This window comes from Microplitis mediator, chromosome 2 (assembly GCF_029852145.1).
Source record: "Microplitis mediator isolate UGA2020A chromosome 2, iyMicMedi2.1, whole genome shotgun sequence".
NCBI classification, from domain to species: domain Eukaryota; kingdom Metazoa; phylum Arthropoda; class Insecta; order Hymenoptera; family Braconidae; genus Microplitis; species Microplitis mediator.
Window position 1 is genome coordinate 7,957,577 of NC_079970.1, and position 25,397 is coordinate 7,982,973.

Genomic DNA, 25,397 nt, shown 5'->3' on the forward strand with positions numbered 1-25,397 from the left:
AATTTATTGGTACGCCCTTATGGCATTTGTAACGCGATATATAAAGATCTAGTATACTAATTTTTCATTTTATCATTTACCACTTATTCGATTTATGTATATTATAAATTAATTTATAATGATGAATAAATGATAATTTAAGCTAATAATTGATCAGTGATATCGAATTTATAAAATAAAAGTTAGTAACTTTTGCAATTTTCGGCTGGAAAAATCAGTATCTAAGATACCAATTCTTAATTTAACCAATCATTACTCTTTAATAGATTATGCCGCAAATTAATGAACTTTCACTAATAAGTCACGTATTATACTTAAAAGTAGAAATATTTACTTACTTTTTGAAATAATTGATAGTAGTTTTTAGGAATCTACAAAAATTAATAAACTACTTTGCATTAAGTACATAATAGTACTAATTATTGATAACAGATTCCACTTTTTACTATTATTTATTCATTTTTAGTATTCTGTTTTTTCCGTGTAAATAACACACCGGTGTGAGTTCATTTTCACACCGCTTTTTTTTACAGTGTATTTAAAGTTTTTAATTAGCGTTAATTTTTTACTTACCAGCAACATCTGCGAGCGTTGATTTTTCGCCGCAGCTTATAAAATGTGGGTAAAAAGATACCATAACTATGCCACCTGATTGGGCCTAGTTGACATTAAATACAATAAGTAAATAAATTATTGTGATTCAAAGAGTGAATTGAGTTTGTGATGAAAGAAAGTAAATAACTTACAAGTAATTGAAGAGCATGATCGGGTACATTTCTTGAAGAATTACACAGTGCATGAGCACTACTATGGCTAAAAATTACTGGAGCTTTAGAAACACCCATGGCATCCAACATTGTTGGTACAGAAACATGAGATAGATCTACCATCATTCCTAGTCTGTTCATCTCCAGGACTATGCTCTGAAATAAAAAAAAAATAAAAATAAAAATAAACAAAATACTTGTGGGTATAATGGATTCTATTGTTGAGCTTGGAATTGGGAACTCGAGACGATTGTTGATTCTAGACCCCGTTATACCCTGATACTGTGCTGCTGTTACTGCTACTACTGCTACTGCTACTGCAGCAGCTTCTGGTTACCATCTCGAGCTTTTGTATTGGATTCAATGAAAATAAGGTTTCAAGATTCGATGAGCTGCGGAGAAAATCGGATCTTACTAGACTGCTGTTTTGAATAAAAAAGTAAAGAAATAAAAGATAAAATAAAGTACAGAAAAAAAAATAAATAAAAGATAATATTATCTTTTATACTTCTGAATGTGCAATGGCTCGGCTGTTTAAATTCTTAAAGCAAATATTGGAATTTTTATTTCTTTTCTTAACAATATGAGATTCACTATATTCTCAAGTAGATCACCAGTAAAAATACTTTCAAGAGACAAAGAATGATAAAATATATAAAATAAAAAAGACGATGATGAGGAAAAGGACGGGGATAAAAAAGACAAATGAAAAAGTAACGTTGAGTTACTGACACTTATTGCCCTGTCTCTGGATAGAAGATCAGTCTTTTTCATCCGGCCTTTTCGATTCACACCTTGAATTCCAATGTTTTTCCTACTTCGTCAGCATGTCCTGGCAAGTCGTACCGGAATTTTTAAATCCCACCCACGGTTCCTAAATAAACAGGCACCTCCTGCATACGTCAAATATAAATTCTCTAGTAGATAAAGTAAAAATAGAACAAATAAAATTTACTTCTTATAAGGATAAAAATCCTTGGAATTTGTCCTCATAAATCATTCACATTTTTTTTTTTATACAACTAAATTAATATTGCTGCTACTTTTATTCTTTTCAAATTTATCTGATTGCGTAAAAATAAAATAATTAGATGAAAAACGTGGAAATTAAATTCAAGTACTAGACTAAAAAAATAAAATAAATAAAAAAGCTGAGAAGAATTCTACAAGTAAGTAAACAATAACGAGTGTGGTAGCTTAATGAAAGAGGGATGATCCCTAGCCCCTGTTAGCTAACACATTTATCAGTTTGGACAAAACTACACCGCACACATCGTTAAAGTGACTTTTTTTTTTTATTATTTTTGTCGAGGGTCTTAAGAAGTTATCTTATCTCTAAACTTGCTTTGACTTTCGTTAGTTTGCTGAATTAAAGTTCAGTTTTATCTTATTCTATTTTTCAACTCACTTCGTACTTTCTTAGCTATATTTTATTTATTCATTATTTTCTAGCTTTATTCTTAGCGCAGCAAAATATATAAATATGCAGGAAAAAATTTTTTTATCGCAAAACATGATAGAATAAAATGTTGTGTACGGCAATGGAATAAAGACGACTAAATAATGTAACGAAAAAGAAAAGAAGGACGACGTTGAGGGTTGATGAAAAGCAGCGGCCGTAAGTCCAACTGAGCTGAGTCTTTCCATTATTCAAGCAATTTATTTTCCCGGGAGTCAGTGTGTATAAGAAAAAAAAAAAAATAAATAAATAAAAGAAGAAAAAAAAGTTCAACGACGACGAAAGCCAAAGTTACCGAGTGCTGGTGCATTTCTTCGCTGTAAAAGTACCAAAGAAATAAAAGTGTGTACGAAAGGCAGATGTTTTTCGTCGTTTAACCCAGTAAATTTTTATTTATTTTTTTAATGTCGTACACACCCACCGCAAAACCGATTTTCGCTTCATTCACATATACACCTAAACTATGTAATTCATGGATATATGAGGAAAAGTATGTATGTATATAACAAATACCGGAGAAATTCAACATACTCGTGAATCGATAGCTCGAGAAAATTCCACAGCTTTTGCAGCAACGACATTTTTTTTTGCAAACGTTGCCGATGATGGAGAAATTTTTTTTTTTCTGAGGGTGAAAAAAAAATACATTTCCTTTCGTATTTCTCACGTTTATATATATATAGATATATGTTAGAAAAAAAAATATACACATGGAATAGAAATAAGAAGCATTTTCATCGATACATGCCGAATGATATTGCAACCCGTGTCAAAGAGTGCGAGGAAAAATTTAAAAGGAAACGGATGACCTGACTGAGCGGGTTGAAATTCACTCTCGGGTTGCCTTAACTTGTTTTTTATTTTTTGACTTTTTTATTTTTTATTTCCGACTGTCGACCTAACTAACGCGCCAATGACGTTTCCCATATTCTCTCTGCTCAGCATATTGTTATTTCATTTGCATCCATACATACTCCGGTGAATTCAAAATATGATGGATATTTACCTTTGACTTCCGGTTTATATGAAATAAAATTTCTTCTATTGTCAGCGGAACATTTTTCGTTACCTTCGTATATATAGTAAACGTAAACTGCGTTATATGGAGTAAGAAAATTGTTGAGCTATATTTTATATAAAGTTGTATTGCTTTCTATCTAAGAAATACTTTATAGGAAAAGGAGTAAAAAAAGATAAAATCTGTTTCAAAGACGAGAATTTATGGAAATGGTTATTTTTTATTTTATTTTATTAAATGAAAGACAAAAGTATATAGTGATGGATATAAATAAATAAATGGAATGGGTTGTTAGCGCAGTTGGACGATATATTTTTTTATATGTTGAATTGGTAGTTGTTATAGATATAGCATATAGGTAAAAAGTTTGTGGTGAAAAGTTTGTTCATTCGAGTTTATACGTCGTAGAGTTTGGTTTGATTGATACAACTTTGGTACTCGGGCAATACCTTGTGGATTTCTTTCTCACTTGCTCATTCAGCTGCTGTTTAAGATTGGCGAAGGATATTATATGAGGAAGAGAAAGAAAAAGAAAAAATATTTGGCTAGAGTTTTACTACCGCTACTGTGTATATACGAGAAGGTAGTTGTTGGATCGAGGGAAAAACAAGTAAAGTTTACTTTTCTAAACTATCCGGCGTCTTTAGAAAATGTTGTTTTATTTATTTTTTTTTATCTTTATTTTTACACTATTACTACCATACAACGACCACAGTCCCGTTCACCTAATTACTCGTAAAACTTTTGGGCTCACATCGACAGGTGGCGTCACAGGCTGCTACGCTCGCTATAATAACCTCGAGTTCCCAGTCTCAAGTTGTCGACGCGAACCGGAAAATTTCAACATGAAGAATTTCCAATATTGCTGAAAACTTTTAAACTTCCCTAGCATAATTCAAACTACTTTATCATTAATTTTATAAAGCATTTTTCAACTTCTCGCTATAAAAATCGACGATTTTCGAAAAAAATGCAAGTTATTGTTTTCAGTCCGATTTTCGAAAATCGAAATTTCATTAGATGTCGATGTTTTGAGATCCCAGGAAGCTATTCTGACTATTTTCAAAGTGAAATCCGAGTGTATGGATGTGTGTGGAAACTTTCTATAACTTTTTAATGAATTAACCGATTTAGATAGTTCTTGTGAAAATCGACAGGGCTTGTCAGCCTGTCAACTATCCTGTAAATTTCAGACCATTCGATAGAATCGACTCTGAAAAATTACGAAAAGAAACAGTTTTTTTTTTACATTTCTCAGAAACCACTTGATAAATCGATTCTGAAATCTAATCAGTTTGAGAACAACAACACGCGTCGAATGCCACAATAACCATCTCAATTAGTTAGTTTGTTCGAGAGAAATAACTTTAGAGAAAGAAATGGTAACAAACAGTTTTTTTTCGAATATCTCTGCAGTTACTCTATCGAACAATGTTGTAATTATATCAGCTCTAGAGCGCATAAAACGTGTCGATTGCCGTAAAGAGAAATGAAATAATGGTTCACCTCATTTTTCCTGGATGCACATAATGTAATTGACTCATCCTTTAAAAAATTACTCTTACTTTTTGACTTAAAAAGTCTCTTGTAATCACCGCATAGTTCATTGTAATCTATGTGATGATTTAGAAAATTCTGTCAACAAAAAGTTAGAGAAATGATCGTTATCTGAATTTCTCTTGGATGTTTCCTGTTTCGACGTTATGATCCAATTCAAAACTCCGTTTACTGTTCATTTCAATTACATATATGTATTTCTGCCCGAATCTATTCATTTCATTAGCGATAATCTCAAACAGAAGTTTAAGAGTTACTTGTTTTTCTGAATTAATTTTGACTTTTTGAATTTTCGTAGTGCAAGGCAAGACAACGTTTTTTTGAGCCCGAAGGGCTCGAAAAATTCGATTCATTCAAGTACATTTTTGAGCTTGAAGAGCTCAAGCTTGCATTCACAATAATGTTGTTGAGATCCTTGAGCTCAAAAACAGTTCACTGGAAAGTTCATGAAACGTTTGGGGCTGCCAACCGCTTTTCCAGATTTTTATTTTTGTAACTTTCCGCTATGAAAATTAAAAATTTTCGAAAAATAGGAAGTTATTAATTGGTTTCGATACGATTTTCGAAAATCGAGTTTTCGTCAGATCTCGACGTTTTGAGGTCCTAGAAAGCTATTCTGACCATTTTCAAATGGACTTCCGAGCGCTTGTGTGTGTGTATTAGACTGATTCAAAAAAATCAACAATTTTTTTTTTTTAAATCCCGCATTGAAATATCTGCAGAGTACCGAAAAAAGACGCCTGTGAAAACGAGAGCTCTGAATTTTAATAGTTAGAGGTCACGTATCGCAGATTTCTATTTTCCATTCAAACACCACGGGAAAAATTTTTTTTTTTTAGAATTTATTGTAGTGTTCAATTTCCTACAAAAATATTTATCGCGCATAAAAATCCGTTGATTGGTTTGTGAGCTAGAAAATTCTAAAAACAAAAATTTTTTTTCCCGTGTTATTTAAATGGAAAATAGAAATCTGCGACGCGCGACCTTTAAATATTAAAATTAAGAGCTCTGGTTTTCACAGACCACTTTTTATGGTACTCTGAAGATATTTCAATACGGGATTTAAAAAAAAAAGAAATTGTCGATTTTTTTGAATCAGTCTAGTGTGTATGTAAACTTTTTTTGTCCCACGGTATCTTTAGAAAGAATCAACCGATTTTAGTGTTCTTAGCGGCAATCGAAAGGGCTCAACAAGACTTAGAACTGATCCAATTTCGAAGTCGATCGGTCGAGTAGTTTACGAGTTAACTCTCTGAGCTTGAAAACAGCGGAAAGTTTTGGAGTTGTCCCGCAGTGTCAACTGTTTCTCATTTTTTTTTTTGTGAAATATCGACTAATTTAATTTTTTTAATTCTGTATCTAAATTATTTTTTTATTTCAATATCTGTTTAAATTAATCTATTTGCACCGAAATAACTTAGACCTATTATAATTTTGAAAATTGCAATCTTAAAAAACTCATTGAAAAAATATTTATTGGTACTAGTTGTCTCAGTATTGTCGGTATAGTACTGTAATATTTATGAGATAATTTTCTCTGTGTAGGGGAGAAGTACCTTAATTATAAGAGGGAGAAATTGTAACAATAATATAAAAGTATCACAGAGATGAGAAATATAATGTTTCTTTCTTAGTCCACAGTTTTTAATTTGTGAGAAATTAAATTTCTTGTTACAATTAAATTTAATTAAATTTTTTTCATCAATTCAAGAATTGTTTTATTTTTAATAACAAAATTTATCTCCGTACTGATTAATTGTAATTATGGTCATTAAATTAATTATAGTAATTTATTGCATAATAATTATATTTAAAAAATTTATGATGTTACCATTGCGTCTTAATGCTGTTATAATTTACGATCCGAGCTGAGGCCAATCTCTAGTAAATTATAATTTTCTTTTAATTAATAAATAAATTGTTATCGTGATTTTGTTTTGTGTATACTAGAGTAAATCAAACTAAGTGTTTCATAAATTTTAAAGATTAAAATTAAAAAAAAAAAAGTCAAGGGACTGTACAAATAAGTTTTTTTTTTCAAACAATTAAGACACCGCTTTTTTGACGATTATTACTAAAATTTTAAGTGATTTATTGGTGAAAACATGTATTTATTCTTGGTAAATAAATATCATTAATTTTGTTAATTGAGAATTAAAAATGTGAATACTAAAGAAAAAAAAAAAATACCATGTTGATTATTTTATTCTTCGCTTATATTTTTGAAAAATAATACAAATTTTCAATTATTATTAAAAAAAAATATTTTTTCATTTTCGCATAAATTGGAATAGTTTCGAAAATTTTTTTTTTCATATTTTCAATCAAATTTAACACAGAAAAAAAGCTTTTTTGAAGCAAAATATTTCTTTTTACCTCAAGAAAATTTTCGTTTTCAATTCATAATTAAAAAAATCCCTTAGCGCAAATAACAATTTTTTCGGGGCGAGTGAAAAATTTTTGCACTGAGAAATCCTTTTTTTCTGTGCATGAGTATGATGATTCCTCACTAAATTTGAGTAAGAAACATGATTTTTGAAACAATTTGAAAGTAAAAGCGCCTAAAAAAATAACATTTCTAAAAAATTATCAATATTACTTCTAAATATCATAAATCGTAAAAGCGATAAGTTACGACTTAACTTTGAAATTTTGGGTCCCTAATTTTCCATAGATTTTATAAAAAATAGTTTCAAATGAAAACTTTGAAACAATTATAATTTAATTAAAAAAAAAAGCAACTTTCATTATTGTTGGTTTTAACAAAGGAAGTGGTGAAATGTATTCCTTGCAAATTTGATAGTACCGATGAATTATGCGTCTAGTGATGTTTGAGAAACAATAACCAGGTATGTTATACAGATCAAGAGCATATGTTTGTAATAGAATATTGAAATCTAGATCTCCGGAATAGTTTGGGGCAATGACTACGCAGTAGATTCTATTTGAGGTGTTCGTGTACTGGACTGTACTCACACTCTCGACAGACGCTGATTGAGCACGAGTGATGTGAGTAGAGCAGCGAATAGTGGGTTTGAAATATATATATCAAGGGACCAACAGAATGGAAACAACGAAGAGGAAATAGTTCTATTCCTATACACTTGTTATCAAGTGCGTGTAGATTTATACACATTACTGTCTACAGTCAATGCTTTAATTAATTGGTCCGTTTACACCGAGAGAGAGCAAGTGAGAGAGTGAATGAGGAAATACGTATACACGCGTGAGCGGTACTTTTCCCAATGGGCAGCTTCGACAATTCCCATTTCCGGTTCTATTTATTTTCTCTCTCTTTCGTTTTTCCTCTTTTTCTCATTCCATTTACTTGTATGTGGGCCACATCTCGATTAACTTTTCTACCGGTAATGTTCATTTATTTCATTTTTTTTATTGTTCAACTGCACGTTAATTACTTCCATGTACACGTTATTAGAATGTATACATTTACCTTTGACGTCATACAGTTTTTCAATTTTTAACGTCTCTCAATTTTAGTTTTTTTATTTTTCTCTTATATTTTCACATTAAATTACTTTGTCGGTGTTCAAAAAATTTTTTTTAACTAACAAATTAAAAAAAAAGATTTTTTGTTGACTTGAATTCGTCATTTAAAAATTTTTTTTCCTCATGATCATTTAATGCCTTGCTCGAGTGCATCGTAATGACTTTTTCACTTTATATAATTGCAAAATTTAAACCTGAATTTATAACAATTAAATGTCAAGTACTAAGTGAATGAGGCAAGATAAAAACATATTGTTTTTTCCTTTTTAATGTCGATTCATTTTATTTTTTGTGCATCAATAAATTTCAAACTCGACATTGATGAATTTCATTTATTTTTTTTCGTTTTTTCCAATTTTCTTTCCCCTCTTTCATTCGTTAGATAATTTGAAAAAAAAAAAAAAAAAATTTTTTTTATTGCTCAACAAGGCCACTGCAATATCGAACCTTTTTCCGCTTGTTTTTCAAATCATCCGTTTTATATATCCGATAACCCGATTGTTATTCACACTATCCGATATATATTGGTATCTGCGTATTTTTTAATTCCCGATGCGGGTTTCATATTTGGTTTTTATATTTTTATCTTATTCATTTTTTTTTTTTGTTTATTATTGCGTTAAACCAATTAACGTGTGGTAATAAGCGAATGGAAAACTGTATCAACAAATTTTTTTATCAATATTTCATTCAAATAATTAATATTTATCTTGTTATTTATATTTATTGTTTCGGTGATATCAATCAAAAATTTTATTACACTTTATACAGACAAGTAATTTAAAGTTTTTTGAATATCATTCCATAATAATTGTGAGCATCGAGTTGTTTTGTGTTGAATTTTTATGACCCATTAAAAACTCTATCTGTGGATAGATAACTAAATCACAAAACTGTATAATAAAACGAATTTGTAAGTCTGGTAAAATAATGCAAAAATATTTCGTTCAAACTTTTATAATTTTCTCATGTTTAATAAACAACTCGGAAGTTAACGTACGTACGTACGGTTTTTGGAGAGTAAGTTGGAGAGAAAGAAGATTTAAAAAGACAAGTTGGATATTATTAGAAGAGTAATAAAAATCCTTTGAGGTCTTGTGTTCTTTAAATTTTAGGATAAAAAAATTTTAAAGAATAGACGCACTCAAGTAAAAAGGTGTTTATATGATGTGTACATTACACACCGAAAATTTTTTCAAAACATCTTGTGTTAATGTGTACTCGTACATATTTACGTAGACTTGTAAGGGTAAAAACAATTTTCATACTAAAGCTAACGTACTTTGGTAACTTTTAAAGAGAATCTTGGATGCAGAACACACTAAACTTTTATTCCTTTGTTGATTTTTACCTGTTTCTAGCCACAGGGAATTCAAACAAGCTACGGCCCGATTCTACATATTACAGTACATTCAATCATACGCTGCTGTATTTACAATTTTTATTTTCTTTTTTGCTTTTTTTTTTTCAATCAATTTAAAATTGTAAATAAGTTTATTTGTTTCGTTGGTGATCACTTTACCATTTCATTTGTTTTGCAATATTTTTATTGATATATTGAAAATCACTCACATTCGTGGTTAAATATTTGACTTACTAATTAATTACTGGACTCAATATTGAGACAGAAATTTGAGAAACTGTAAAATAAATTAAATTTTTTATATTTCATTGTTTATAGATATCATCTAAATGTTTTTTGCTGTTGCTCGAATTTGTATCACATTAAAATATATAAGGTAAGAAACCTAGTACCCGATCAGGGAACTAGTACCCGATCACTCATTTATATGTATATCTACACTGATAGAATGATTTCTTAGCATTTAAAAAGATTTCTTAGTATTTAAGAAATCATTTCTTAAACATCATTTTTTTGTATTTATCAAATGCTTCTTAAAGCATCATTTCTTAACTATTAAGAAATCATTTCTTAAATAGTAAGATGTTGGAGGTTGGCAAAGGAAATGGTTAAATTATGGTTTAAATAATTTATTATATCACTGACTTTATTACTAATTGATAAGTTTATTACAACACGTATATAATGATAAGAGAGAGAGACTATTCTGAATTGCTCGACAGTATGGCAAATACTGACTAACTACATCAAAATACAAAGTACAGAAGACACATGTATACCCAAAGAGTGGGACCATTGACGTCATCCATCAAAGCTCTGTCCGTATGACATTGATGACTCATTAACGTCGTCATTCCCAATACCTTCCCTCAAAGTCATAAGTGTAGTGCTCGCACTACTCCGTATACATATACGACATTCACAAATTTCTCAGGCATTCACGGTGTTTAGTTCCACCTAAGCTCTTTGTTAAAACGTCGGCTGGCATCTTATCGGTAGAAAGATATTTTAACTTAAGGATACCATAATCGCAGAACTCGCGAATGAAATTATGTCTCACATCAATGTGCTTTGTCCTTGCGTGGAAGTTACTGTTTCCCGCAAGTTTGATTGCACCTTGGTTGTCATTGAATATTATGACACACTCAATGCCGAGTTCTGCGTTATTCAAAATTTCTCTTAAGTACATAGCTTCTTTGGTTGCCTCTGATATGGCCATGTATTCTGCTTTAGTGCTCGATAGGGCTACTGTTCTTATTGTTTTCGCGCTTCCCAACTGATAGGCGCTCCTGCTAATATGAATGCGTAACCTGAGTATGACCTTTGATCAATCGTATTCGATCCCCAGTCCGCATCTACCACACCAAAAAATGGTAATCCCGTTCTTTCGTACATTAGTCCACACTCGATTGTACCCTTAAGATATCTTAATACCCTTCTTGCGGTTTTCCAATGGTCTATGCTATAATTAGTATTGAATTGACTAAGGTAATTAACTGTATACGCAATATCAGGCCTCGTAGATACCGCTAAATACATTAATGCGCCGATCAGACTTTGATATGGGTACATTCGCATCTGGCTGTCATCCAAATTCTCAGGTTTTGCGAGTTTACAATTGAACTCCATCGGCGTCGGTGACGGTTTACAATCAGTCATACTAAATCTCTCTAATATTTTATCAATATAGGCCCTTTGATTTATATACACTTTAAATTTTCTATCTCGTGCAAATTCCATACCTAAACAATGCTTATCTTCTCTAAGGTCTTTCATTTCAAATTCGCGTGACAACTCTCTTTTTACCACACATAACCGTGCATTATTATTCGTGGTAATCAATATATCATCGACATATATCGCAATCAACGTTACACGGAGAGAAATTAATTATTGTATCTACAATACAAACATTGTAATTTTAACTATCTAAAATGGTAATAACATTTTTCAGTGGTTATAATGATCAATATTACAATTGAAAATGATAACAGTTACAATTGATGATGGTAACGGTTACTATCGAAGATGCTAATTGTAATTATTAAAAATTATAATTGTTACAATAGAAGATGGTAACTCTTACCATTCAAAGTTGTAAAAATTCTTAACTAAGAATGTGTGTGTGCATGAGTGTGCTCGCGTGAGTGTGTGCATGTGTGCGCGCGGGTGTGTGTGTGTGTGTGTGTGTGTGTGTGTGTGTGCATGTGTGCGCGCGGGTGTGTGTGTGTGTGTGTGTGTGTGTGTGTGTGTGTGTGTGTGTGTGTGTGTGTGTGTGTGTGTGCATGTGTGCGCGCGGGTGTGTGTGTGTGTGTGTGTGTGTGTGTGTGTATGTGTGTGTGTGTGTGTGTATAAAATTAATCACTTCCCCAGTTAAACAAATTACACATGGACAAGCGTCAGACTATAACGTTTACATATTAATTTTTTATTAGCTTAGATGGTCATCAATATTTAGGCTGATAGTAACTGTTACCATCAGGTTATTAAGAATTACGATTTTTTATAATAGTAGTAATTATTTAAGATAATAACAGTTATAATTTCTGCTTATCATAAATAATTGTAATATGTCGCTTAATTCTTCCGGTACTTCCATGAATACGTTCCCCGACTAGAAATTGTCCCAATACATATATTGGGCCCCAATTGGGAATCGCTGTGGCATGCCTAGTCGGGCTACCCCAGTCGGAACCCGATCGGGAACTTGTTGGGATATCCCAACGCAAAAATCACCTACCCAGCATCAGTTTTTCCTAAGTGGGACCCAATTGGAAACTCGTTGGGATAGCCCAATGCAAAAATAAATAACTTTTATTGGTTTTGCCACATCGGGACCCAGTTGGGAACTTATTGGGATATCCCAATGCAAAAATTATTATTATTTTAATGACCTTTATGATTCATATATAATCTGAAATGCTCAAAAGTTGTTATTGAAAATTTATTATTTTTTTTTTTCAAAAATTTAATAATAAAAAAAATTTGTTTTTTACGCTCGTACACAATATTTATGTTAAAATTACTTTTTTATTTATCTGAATTGTTTATAAACAATTTCATTTTATCAAATTTATTTACTTTTCAAATCAAATTATTTTTCGCTTCTTCTGAATAGGATATTCTGTTTTGTGTCCCTCCCTCTTCTCTTTTCAATTTTTTCTAGTATAATTTTGATCGACTAAAATTTTTATTGACTAATTTTTTCTTAATTTACTTGAAGTACCCTGAGGTTTTAATTTGGTAATCCATTTGATCGTAAAATTTTTAAATTTTTTTTAAATATTTTGCTTACTGGCTAAAGATTAAACAAAGTACAGAACAATTATATATTTATACAAAGAATACGTCGATTATTGCATCACGGATTTTTTATTTCTTCAAGTTATTCTTTAGTATTATGATAAATAAATTACTTAAACTCACGCGATCACATACGTGGGTCAGCGCAGTGGATAGCATCAAAGACTTTGGATCGGAAGGATGCAGGTTCGAATCAAAATCATATACAGGGTGATTCAGAATTACCTTCACAACGGGAAAATTTGAATACAGGAGACGATTCTAAGCATAAAGTTCCTTAGCCTTTTTTCAAAATTCTCAATAGATTTTGAGTTATTTAAAATCTAAATTGACCATTCAAAGACATGCTTTGAGATTTAAAAAAAATTAAAAAGAATAATAAATAAGTTTGGCAACGCCGCAACAGTAAACTTCAAGTTATACACTATTTATTTAATTTAAAAAGTTCGATTTGTCACAGAAGAAAAACAAAGCACACAATTACAACATAGAATATATTCGTATATTTTGTTTTATCTTTTCTCTTTTTACAGAAAGAATTATTAATGGAAAATAATGCTTTTATCGAAAATAAAGCTTTTGAAAATTCGAAAAAAAAAAAAATTACAGATTTTTAATTATATGATGAGCAACCCAGATTAAAAAAAGAAAATTGAAAACTAATTGAATTGTGTTTTACCAGAATAAAAGCAATTTCAAATAGACAAATATATAGATATACACATTATTTTAGAATATATTATTTCGCTTGCTCTGTCTCGCTCAAGACTTTGCTAAGCGCTCACTGTACGTCATACTAAACATATTTGTAAAGATCTCGCGTATTGTCTTGTTAAACATCTTCCAAGTGATCTTTCTCGGCGATTAGCTATCTGACTATCTCGCTAATGGTCTTGCTGGTGATCTTTCTTAGAATTTTGCTAATTGGGAACCTATAGGGATTGCCCGATCGGGGCCCAAGTACCTTTCTGCGTTACATCCCAATGTAGGGTCCCCATTGGGCAACCCAATTGGTTCCCAAGTGGGTGCACCTAAAAATTTCTAGTCAGGTCTTTTCTAATTCGCCGTTGAGGTATGCTGTTACGACATCCATCTGGTGAATTTCCAATGGCACGTAAGATTTTTCTTCGTGTTTTGGGTAGCTCTATCTGTTGGATGCTTGACTTCCGTAGATCCACTTCGAATCTATTACATCCCCACTCATTTTCTTCGAGTATCTCTTTATACTCGTGTCTGAACGCTGACTTCGAAATGAATTTCACGTCTCGACTGACGATAACTTTTCGCGTATTCGGTATCTGCACCCGGCATGCCTTCGATCGTGCGTCGTATCCGACTAAAATTCCCTCCACTGCGTGAGAGTCAAATTTATCTTTATTCGGCGTTTTATATTTGACGTACACTTTTACTCCAAATATTTGCATAAGTCCTACCATTGGTAATTTTTTTTTCCATGTTATGAATGGTATTTGGCCATTTAAAGCTGTAGTTGGGCATATATTTTGAATGTAACACGCTGTGTTTATAGCTTCTCCCCAAAATGATGGTGGGCTTCCAGCTTGTAGCATCATGTACCGTGCCATTTCAACCAAAGTCCGGTTTTTGCATTCAGCTACTCCATTCTGCCGGGAGGTATGGGGTACTGTTGACCTCCTCCTGATACCATTCGCGCTCAAAAAATCATCGAATTCTCGGTTCACATATTCGAGCTCATTATCTGACTGCAGAGTCTTTATCTTATTTCCTGTAAACGTTTCGACTTCTGCTTTATACTTCCGAAACACACTTAAAACCGCACTTTTGTTTTCTATAAAGTATACCTCGCACCAACGCGATCTGGCGTCGATAAACATCACGAAATATTTGTTACCGGCCAGTGATTCATGCCTCATCGGACCACATACATCCGTATACACGATTTCCAATAACTCCCTTGTACGATCATCGTGGCTTTTAGGAAATGGCGTACTAGCTAGTTTTTCTTCAGCGTAAAATTCACACTCTGATAATTTTTCTTTGTCGTTAAATTTCAAACCGTACACTGAACCACTCTTGACCGTTGTTTTTAAGTTTAAGTCACGTTCATTAAGATGTCCTAATTTCTCATCCCACATATCTAATTCACTTTTAGGTTTAATTTTTGCTTCCACGTTGGACGTTCCGTATTTGCATTGTCTAACATAATATAAATTGCCAACCCGGTCACCTTGCACGTATACTTTATCGTTTTCATCAACTACGATCGCATCTTTTTCCCGAAATATTACTTTATATCCGTAATCAGTCATTTTCGATACTGAGAGTAAGTTTGTACGCAAGTCTGATACGTAAAAGACCTTGGATATATCAATTTGTCGCTTTTCGTAACCCGTATCGACTGGAATGTTTACTTTTCCCACTCCTGTTATCCGCGTGCTTACATTATTTGCTAAGTTTAATTCACCGTTCATCTCTGTGAATTCTATGAACATTTTCTTCTCGTTGCACATATGCCCGGTGCATCCACTATCAATACACCACACGTTGCTTTTACCTTCACCATACATGACTTCCTCCGAGGTGTGCATCATGAATGAACTCCAAGAATTGTCTTCTATCTCATTATCGTCCTGTAACTGCCTTGCATTTTGACGATAAAATTTTTTCTTTTTGTCTGGACAGTTTTTGGCAATATGTCCGAACTTATGGCAACGATAGCACTCTATCTTATCGACAAACCTCTGGCCACGGTTTTCATGCCTCATTTCTCTACCTACATTTGACTGCTGAGCACGTTGGGTATTTTCCCGAGTGTACAGCAGCCCCTGGTCTATTCGTTTATTGTTGCGGTTGTCAAACTCTTTACAAATTTTCGTCTTTAACACATCAACGGTGGGGAGTTCGTCCCGTGATTCCATAGCTGTCCTGAACATCGTAAATGAATCAGGCAAACTGTACAACAGCAAAATGGCGAGTAATTCATCTGCTATAACAACTCCCATTTTCTTGAGTTCTTTCACTGCATCTGCGGATTCCGAAAGGTGCTTTCTGAGATCGCCTTCCTCCTGCAAATGTGTTAGTACTATTTTTTTCAGCAATGACGCTTTTCGCGCCGGTCTTTTGATTTGAAGCATTTCTTCCAGCTTGTCCCAAACTAGTTTCGATGTTGTAAGTTCATCTAGCATCATGTAATTGCTCTTACACACAGCTAGATAAATTTTAGCTTCCGCCTTTCCATCCATCCGGATCCATTCGGTGAATTTCGAATCTGTTTCTGCAGGTTTGGGTATTGAGCCATCTACGTATCCCCATAGTTCGGACTCTTTCAGCATGGACCTCATTTGAATTTTCCAGGTACTATAATGTTCGCCCGTTAAGACATCTATATGAAACGTGGCCGCCATTTTATGAGCACTTCTAAAAACTCGATTCACTATATAAGCTGCGGTCTTCTCGCCGAATCACTAACTAAGCGTTTACTTTATACGTATCCTTTGTTACAATTGTTTACACGATTTTAACCGATTGGGGTGCCTGGGCCCATACCCTGTTGGAGATTGGCAAAGAAATCGGTTAAATTATGGTTTCAATAATTTATTATATCGGTGACTTTATTACTAATTGATGTTTATTACAACACGTATATAATGATAAAAGACAGAGACTATTCTGAATTGCTCGACTGTATGGCAAAGACTGACTAACTACATTAAAGTACAAAGTACAGAAGACACCCGTATATATACCCAAAGAGTGGAATCATTGACGTCATCCATCAAAGCTCCTCTGCCCGTATGACATTGATGACTCATTAACTTCGTCATTCCCAATATAAGAAATATTTGATAAATACAAAAACATGATGTTCAAGTATGACGGGTGGGCTGACGCCCACCAGTCTAATAATAATTGATAAGTAATAAATAAATATATCTTCGTTCAGAAAGTAATATTTTTAATTGTACTTTCATTAGTCGCTACACAGCTGCACATAAATATCGATTTACATTAGTCGTATTAAGCCTTACTTTTATAAAGACAATGCGACGAGCAGATGTTTTGCGTGGTCAGCAGTTTTGGACTGTGGGAAGAAAAGAATTCCGTTGGAAGCCGTGGAGGGATATTTTCTAATGCAGCAGAAAAGAGCTCTTATGGAAAACCTACCATAGTGAAGCTGATTCGAATAGTCGTCTGCTGTATAAATATTGTATCTTCTTTATTTTACCGCTTTTATTACAGATTACTACAAGAGAATGTTTAATACCGCTATTGTTGAATAAAAATATTGTATTTGCATCCGTATGATTTATGTTATCTTAGATTTGTAAAAGAGACTCTCAGGGCCATTACTGGATACTCCCATATCTTGGGGACGCCCAATAAACAAATATCCATATAATTCACGAATAGTCATTCCTTCACTGAGCGACCCACACCCTCTATAACAGCCTATTAAATTTCTAGAGACGCTGAGCTAGGCACGGTAAGATCGGTTACACAGTCAGAACATTCAGGTGTAAGCTTACACGTAACATTAAGAATTGATTTCTTAAATCCTAAGAAATCCTTCTATCAGTGTATATTTACTAAATTTTATTAAATATAAATCTACAAATACATGGAGTGATCGTATACTAAGTTCCCTGATCGGGTACTAGGTCTTTTACTTTATGTGTATTTTCATGTTCAGAAAAATGGTGATATAGGAGAGACAATGTCAGGATTGGCCATTACACTATACATTTTTGAGCTCGAATAGCCTCAAAATAATAACATGAACAATAACTTCGATTGTTAAGTTTGAAAACAATAAAAAGTGCATAAACTATTCAAATGGTCAAGCCGTTTTTTAATTCTAGTAATTGGAATAAAAGTTTTTTCACCTCGAAAAGCTCAAAAATACTGATAGTGATGTTTTAAAATTTGACTGTCGGATCATCTATTTTTAAAATTTTTTTGTATTGGAAACTGGTTTAACTTAACGCGAACGACCACTATGCACTAAATAGTCGTTTTGCTTTGAATGAACTCAAACAAAAAAAAAAAGCTTTTCAAAGCTGGCAATGGAAATTTAACGACTCTGAAATAAGTGGACCGAAAAAAAATTTTTTTTATACGAATCAAAAAAACTTTCTAGTTTTATTTTTATCATTTTATGTAAAAGCTTGTTTAATTAGCTTTATTTTTTTGTTCATTGTCTCTCTGTCCGGAAGTCCTCGTTTTACGATTAATTATTTATAATCGATACTAAGCTGAACGGGAAAAAAAAAATAATCCAAAAAATTAATCTGATAATAACTTAGCATTTATTGCAGTTTTGTGTAGCAACATGTCGCTTCGAGCTCGAAATTGTAAAAAATACATTATTTTCGAGACAATGCAAGTAATACAGTTTCGAATAAGATAGCTTCCAGCCGCTTTTCCGAGAATTATATTTCAACCTAAAATTAATTGCTTTCCACAAGTTTCAATAATTACAGTATAGACTGCAAGGAAATAAATATTTGCTTAACAAATTGTGATTTTTTCAGATTTGATTTTTCACTATACGATTTGCCCTAAATAGTTGAAATTTAAAAAAGTAAGTGAAAAGTTTTCTTTATTTATTATTTTTTTAACTTCCGGCTGTGAAAATTGAAAATTTTCAAAAAAGAGAAAGTTATTGGTTTCCGTGTGATTTTCGAAAATCGAGTTTTCATCAGACTTCGATGTTTTGAGGTACTACGAAACTATTTCGACTATTTCCGGGTGGACGTCCGCGTGTGTGTGTGTAAACTCTTTTTGTCCGACGATATCTTTTTCGAACTCATCAATCGATTGGAGCGTTTTTGGTAGTAATCGAAAAGACTCACCAAGACTTAATACTGATAAGATTAAGAATTTGATCAGTCAAGTAGCTTATGAGTTATACGAAATATAAAAATTCAAAATTTTGTTTTGAGGTTTTAGGTCTTTGTATAACTCATAAACCACTTGCCCGATTTGCCTCGAAATGTAATCAGCTCTGATTCTTGGTGAGCTTTTTCGTTTGCCGTCGTGAACGCTCGAATAGGTTGATTCGTTCCAAAAATATCGTCTGACAGAAATCGTTTTTTTTCACTGAAATTTATGTTCCTTCGATCTACCAGTTTTTTGAGCTTGATGCTCAAAGGCCGGATAGCTCAACTAGTAGAGCACTCGGCGCGATACCAGTCTGGGTTCGAATCCCAGTTCGGACTATGTATATTTTTCTCAATTTATCTATTAATTGTTTTATTAAGAAAGTTAATTGTAAGTTTAGGTTTCACTATATTTAAAAGTTGGTAAATGAAGTGCTAAAAAATTTACAAGTAATAATGTTTTTGAGCCCCCTGAGCTCGAAAACAGCGGAAAGTTTTGGGGTTGTCCCGCAGGGTCAACCGTTTTCCAGATTTTTCATCTGTAATTGTACAGGGTAATTTTTTTAATCAATACAATTTAAATTATTTTAAAGTAGAGACTTATTTAAAATACACATAATTATACACGATTTGACTTTATTCTAGTATCGAACCAGACAATTAAATATGAATGTTTAAATGTTTAACTGTCAAAACTGGCTAGTCTCCTTAATATGAAATCACTCTATGATATGTAAAAATTTATAAATTGATGTTGAGAAAGAATAATTAACAAATGACCTTATTTTTTATGATTTCTGTTTTATACGCATTAGCCATTTTTACATTTCAGAATTATTAAAGAAAACAATAAATCGAATTTCAAATTAGAACTATCCGAAATATAAAAAATAATCGTGAAAATAGAAAAAATTTTAACTATTTTTTAATATTCACCAAAAGTTTCATATATTTTTACTGGATAACTTTAATTTTATTTAGTGTTTAAAAAAGTGTACATGATTACTTAAATTTTCATGATTTCAAAAAATTTTGAAAATTTTCACTGATTCTCTATACCATATCAATGCCATAGTTCTAGTCTTCTTAAATTACTCGAAAAATTTAAACAAATAGTATTTAATAAAATTTTATTGTTTACATTACTTTTAATTAAGAAAAAAATATCTTTATGGGTTAGTTAATACTAAACAAATAAGTAAAATTGTTTTATTTCATGCGCAAAGAGAAAATCTTAAAATTAACGAGATAATCCGATCTTTCTGGATTTTATACATATCTTTTTTAACAGAGAATTAAAACTCGGATTAAACTAGCACGGATTTCCCTGTCTTATTAACGTATTCTCTTTATATCAAATTTTTTATTCCTGGCAGATGAACAAAAAAAAAAATTATAAAATGTCAGTGTACGCTAATGATACTAAAAAATTATAAGTTGAAGAGAAGGTACAGGAAAAATGTGATATCGAATGAAAAATGAGACTATGAAAATTCACGAGTACTCGGAAATGAGAAATGATAGCGTTTCAAAAGTTCACGGTGTATATAATGCGAGTTAGATCACTCAAAATGTTGAAAGAAATGGATACCTTGAGATAAAAATTTGTAACCTCGCGTATTATCTTTCACACATTTATTTAAATGTTTTAAAAGATTGTATTCAAATTATTAATAACAAAATGATGAATCTAGATTGACAAGAACGTAAGACTTGCACTGTGAAAAATTGTCCGAGTGAATATAGAGTGAATCCGGAGTGGATGACTTTATTTATTCACTCCCCTTCGAAGTTAAATTTACTCCGAATGGGAGTTATTGCGGAGTAGATGATTTTTTATTTATTTAATTCCCTCGGAGTGAATTTAACTTCGAAGGGGAGTTCTGGAAAATATTAACTATAAAAAAAATTACTAATACATAGTGAGGTTGGTTAGGTCTTTGATATTTTGACATTTATATTGTAGTAACTGGTATCTTATAATTAATATCACTTATACTACAAAACAACACACTAAAAATAGAAATAACAACACCACAATTAACAGCAGTAAAATAAAGGCAATCAAAAATATAGTTTATTGAATACAAGACGTATGCTGTTAAGCTTTATAAGACTGACTGACTCTAGTCGCGCTTCTATAAAACAAGAGAAGAAGGCATTTGTTTTCTACACTGTAAAAAGAGCGGTGTTAAAAATGGACTCGTTTTAACTTCGCCCGGTGTAAAAATGAAATTACACCGGTGTAGAAGGAGTAATGCACCGGTGTTAAAAGTACCGGTGTTAAAGCGGGGTAACCGGTGTAAAAGCGGAGTAAAACCGGTGTAAAAGCGGGGTAACCGGTGTTAAAGCGGAGTAATACCGGTGTAAAAGCGAGGTAAATTGCGTCCGCTTGGAGTATTAACTTTAAAGATTATAAAACACAAAAAATGTCAGTTCTTTATGAAAATTAATAAAAAATATCATTCATGAACAAGTATAGTGATCGAGTAAGTAAAAATATTCACAAAGGAAAATATTTTAACACCGGTACAGAATATCTACACCGGCGGCGGCGTTATTTTAACACCGGTCTAGAATATTTACACCGGCGGCGGCGTTATTTTAACACCGGTCTAGAATATTTACACCAGTGGCGGCGTTATTTTCACACCGCTTTTGGGGGTAAATTTAACACCGATAATTTTAACACCTACACCGCTTGGACTTACCCCAGTGATTTTTTACAGTGTAGCTATTCAAATATTTTAAAGATCAGTTTCACATTCGATACAATATTAAGTACGTCAATAATTACGAGCTCCCCTTCCATACTCTCTAAATCTGAAACAGTGACTATTCACTGTTTCACAGCTATAAGTATACCAAGTGGTATACTTATAGTTGTGAAATAGTGTGGATACACTGTTTTTCAGGGGTTTTCATTGCTTCAGATTTTAAGCTAATAATAAAACGAACAAATATGATTCTACTGAGTCACAAACTGTCATATGACTTACATCAACCACAACACGAAATAAAATTTAATATTGTACCGAAATATCAAATATTCTCATAAAAACTATGTCACTATAATTATTCAATACTTTAATATTTTCACTATGTATTAAAATAAATATAAAATTATAATCTAGTGAGTCACTAAAACATTTTATAAAATAAAAACATAATATTTTAAGTTTATTTATTAATGTCTGAATGAATTATTTATTGAAATAATTACGTTTCTAATTAACAGCTGTTTCTATTAAATTTCCAAAATTCACTCCGAATTTTTTACAGTGTAAAAATTTATAACTTATAATTAAAAGTTATTTTTAATCAAAACAACTTTCATTTCACCATCTAATCGAATACTTTTCCGATAGAACGTTTACTGTGACAAGTGATCCGAGAGCCAATACAAGCAGCTCCAGCATCAAGAGACACGATGTATGTACATTCGGTAACGCAGAACAAAAAATAAATAAAAAATAGAAATAGAAGTAGACCACGCATCGGAAATCGTTTTCGTGACAAAGGAAACCTCGAACGAGTTGGTCTACCGATATTGCCATTGCAACTGTGCAAGGCTCCGATTTTATTTATTTTATTTTATTTTTTTTTTATTTTTACTACTACTGCTACGACTGCGACTACTATTAGTACATACATAGAATGGGTTGTAAAGCCACACAAGTCCCGGCGTTATCGCGTGGCTGACCATCCACGCCGATTTCACTGAAATAATTACGTGTCCGATCTCGCTCTTCTCTCGCGTAAAATTGAACTTGTGGTTCAGTTCACGAGTCAAAAAAAAAAAAAAAATATATATATACATATATCTACAGATAAAAATAAAAAATAATAATTTGTACCGGTGGTTGTCGGCGTTAAAAAATTGTCAATGTCATCATGTGTCATAGGTTGTCATGTCGACATTGAAGATAATTGTCAAACGATGTTAGCTAGTTCGTTCAATTACCGGTAGCATTGTAGAGTCGCTTTATACTCTAGGGACATTAATGAATTCTTGACACTTGTCTCGCACTTTCAGTAATCTCTTGGGGTTCATCGATTAGATTGGCCAATCGTCGATCAGTCTTATACCCGGAGACAGCTAATCCTTTTAGATGATTCATCGCATTTTCTCGTGAGATTATCTTTCTCAATTACAACGTTAAGGAAAATAAAATATATATAACGTAATAATGTCAATTAAAACATTCATTTATTTATATGTTTTTTCATTTTATTTGCAAAATTCATTTATAAGTCAATTTATTTTGGCATGTATACAGATTTTTAATTCATCTCACTCTGAACAAACGCGACGATACGACTGACTGAATTTTTATTTCGATTTTGTCACGACACGTCCATTAGCCAGCAAACCCCTCGTAACTACAATAAATAAAAAAAAAAGAGAACTAAAAGACCAGGTAGCTATTGCCTCAATTTTCCGAGATTGTAATCAACTGTCTTGTTTTCTTGAGCTTTTTGTTCGTTAAACATGAACCTTTTGAGTACGTGATCATTGCTCTATATATTTTCACTAGCACAAAGCTACTGGAAATAAAATTTAATAAATCACAAAACTTTTGCTCTCATTTATTTTTCTTTTTTTTTTCTTTATCAAATCTTTTCTGTTTCATTACTCTGAAACTATATTTGCAATAATAAAAAACAAATAAAACGATTTAAATTAAAATATTTAAAAATTAATAAATTTATAAAACTCACCTTTCCAAAATTCGAAAGACCGCCAACTTGAGGCACTTGACCAGGTTCATCCGCTGTGCTGCAGTCTGCCCTACCGAACCAACAGGTCAGTAACTCAATAGCGACAATCATGTGCATTATTCGTAGAGTAAAATAGATAGAGAGATAGATAGATAGATGAATAAATAGATAGATTGTTAGTTAGATATACAGATTCAGTTACAGATACGTGAAGGTAGATGGAATGCAAATACAACATTGAAAACAGTGGCAATGGGGTTACCATGATGATTGGTGCTACTCGAGTAATCCCAATGCCGAAACTGGATACGTATGATACGTATACTACAACACAACATATTATTGGACCGGTTATACATGGACAGACCTTCAATATCCCATCGTAACCGATTTCGATCCCTTTACAACTACCCAACCTCATCCTCATCCTCATCCCCATTTTCACCTCCATCTCGACCCATGTTACTCGATCCCCGTACCTCCAACTCGATCCACATCCTACTTTACTCTATACCTTCTATCCTATACGATACCAACGTTATACTGTAATGGCAACCGTTGCACCAATATCGTTATTCATGCAAGTACACGCGACCACGATACCCGATTAGGTCTACTACCCAGTAGCCCCCATCAATTTTAAGTTTATACTAAAACGATTTCAGTTTAAGCTTCACTACCATCGCCATCACCATCATATTTATCAATTTACTCTAATTATTAATTTACTTTCATCATCACAAAGTATCGTTTACATAAATTCTACTATTACTGTTTTATTTTTATTACACGGAAAGCAAGTGATACAAGAATTGTATTAACTGATATAAATTTTGGTATCAGTGTTGGTTACAACTAAATTGGTATCACTTTATGATACAAATTCTGTATCTAATAGATTTCAAATGCCGTTTAACATACTCTAGGGTAGAAATACCATTTGTGGCCACTGCTCCATTTTTGGACATTTGATACTTTATTTTAATTAATAAAAAGTATAAAAAAAATTTCCATTGTAATAGTGTGATAAAAGTATCTTCGAAGACATTTCAAAAATTAATTGTGTCCTTGCGTACCTTGCGAATTATCATATTTAAGTTTCTGTAGTGTCCAAAACTGGCCTTAAAGTGGCCAAAAACAGTACTTCTACCCTATATTATATTTTTCTATACACGTTAATACAGCCCGGGTAAAAATATTTGGCCGAGAATATGCTGAAAAAAGGCCGAAACGATTAAATTTGGCCGAAATTTTATTATTTCTAATAAACAGGTCAAAAATTGACTGAAATTGCGCCGATAAATTGAGTCAGCCTATTTTCGACCATTTTTCGGCCTTGTGTAGCTATAACCTACAAATTTTTTTTTTCATTTTGTTGTCACATATTAAGAATATTAAAACACCCTTAATTTTGCTATGTATAAAATTTCAAAAAAATTCAATTTTTTTTTAATTTCTTAAATAAATAGAATTAAAAATGAAAGTAATCAATATGGACATGAAAAATTTAGTATAACTTAACCATCATTGTTTCTACGGTTGGTTTGAGCATGCGCGAAAATTGTTGTAAAATTTGTATAATATTTTAATATCAGTAATAATATTATTTGAGCATCACAATTTTTTCCGTGCATTAAAAGCATATTCATTTAATTTATAAATGGTCTGTAGAACAATGAGACTTTTTTTTCATAGTCAATTACGTAGTTGATAGTGAAGTGATGATAAAATTATAGTAATGCTTTAACCATAACAAGATTGAACTCTAAGTAACGATATTACTAATGATTACTGTGGTCCAACGACATCAATTGGATTATTAACGTTCATACATGACATGAAA

General features: G+C 32.1%; 1 protein-coding gene across 1 annotated transcript in view; it reads right to left on the reverse strand.

Moving 5' to 3' along the window:
• Positions 1–25,397, reverse strand: part of LOC130663418 (dipeptidase 1) — a 76,282-nt gene that overhangs the window by 18,791 nt on the left and 32,094 nt on the right. The window contains exons 6-8 of the mRNA XM_057462626.1: positions 23,555–23,624; positions 747–923; positions 574–658 (exon numbers count right to left, since the gene is read on the reverse strand). Coding sequence (XP_057318609.1) covers positions 574–658; positions 747–923; positions 23,555–23,624 — 332 coding nt within the window. The remainder of the gene's footprint in view (positions 1–573; positions 659–746; positions 924–23,554; positions 23,625–25,397) is intronic.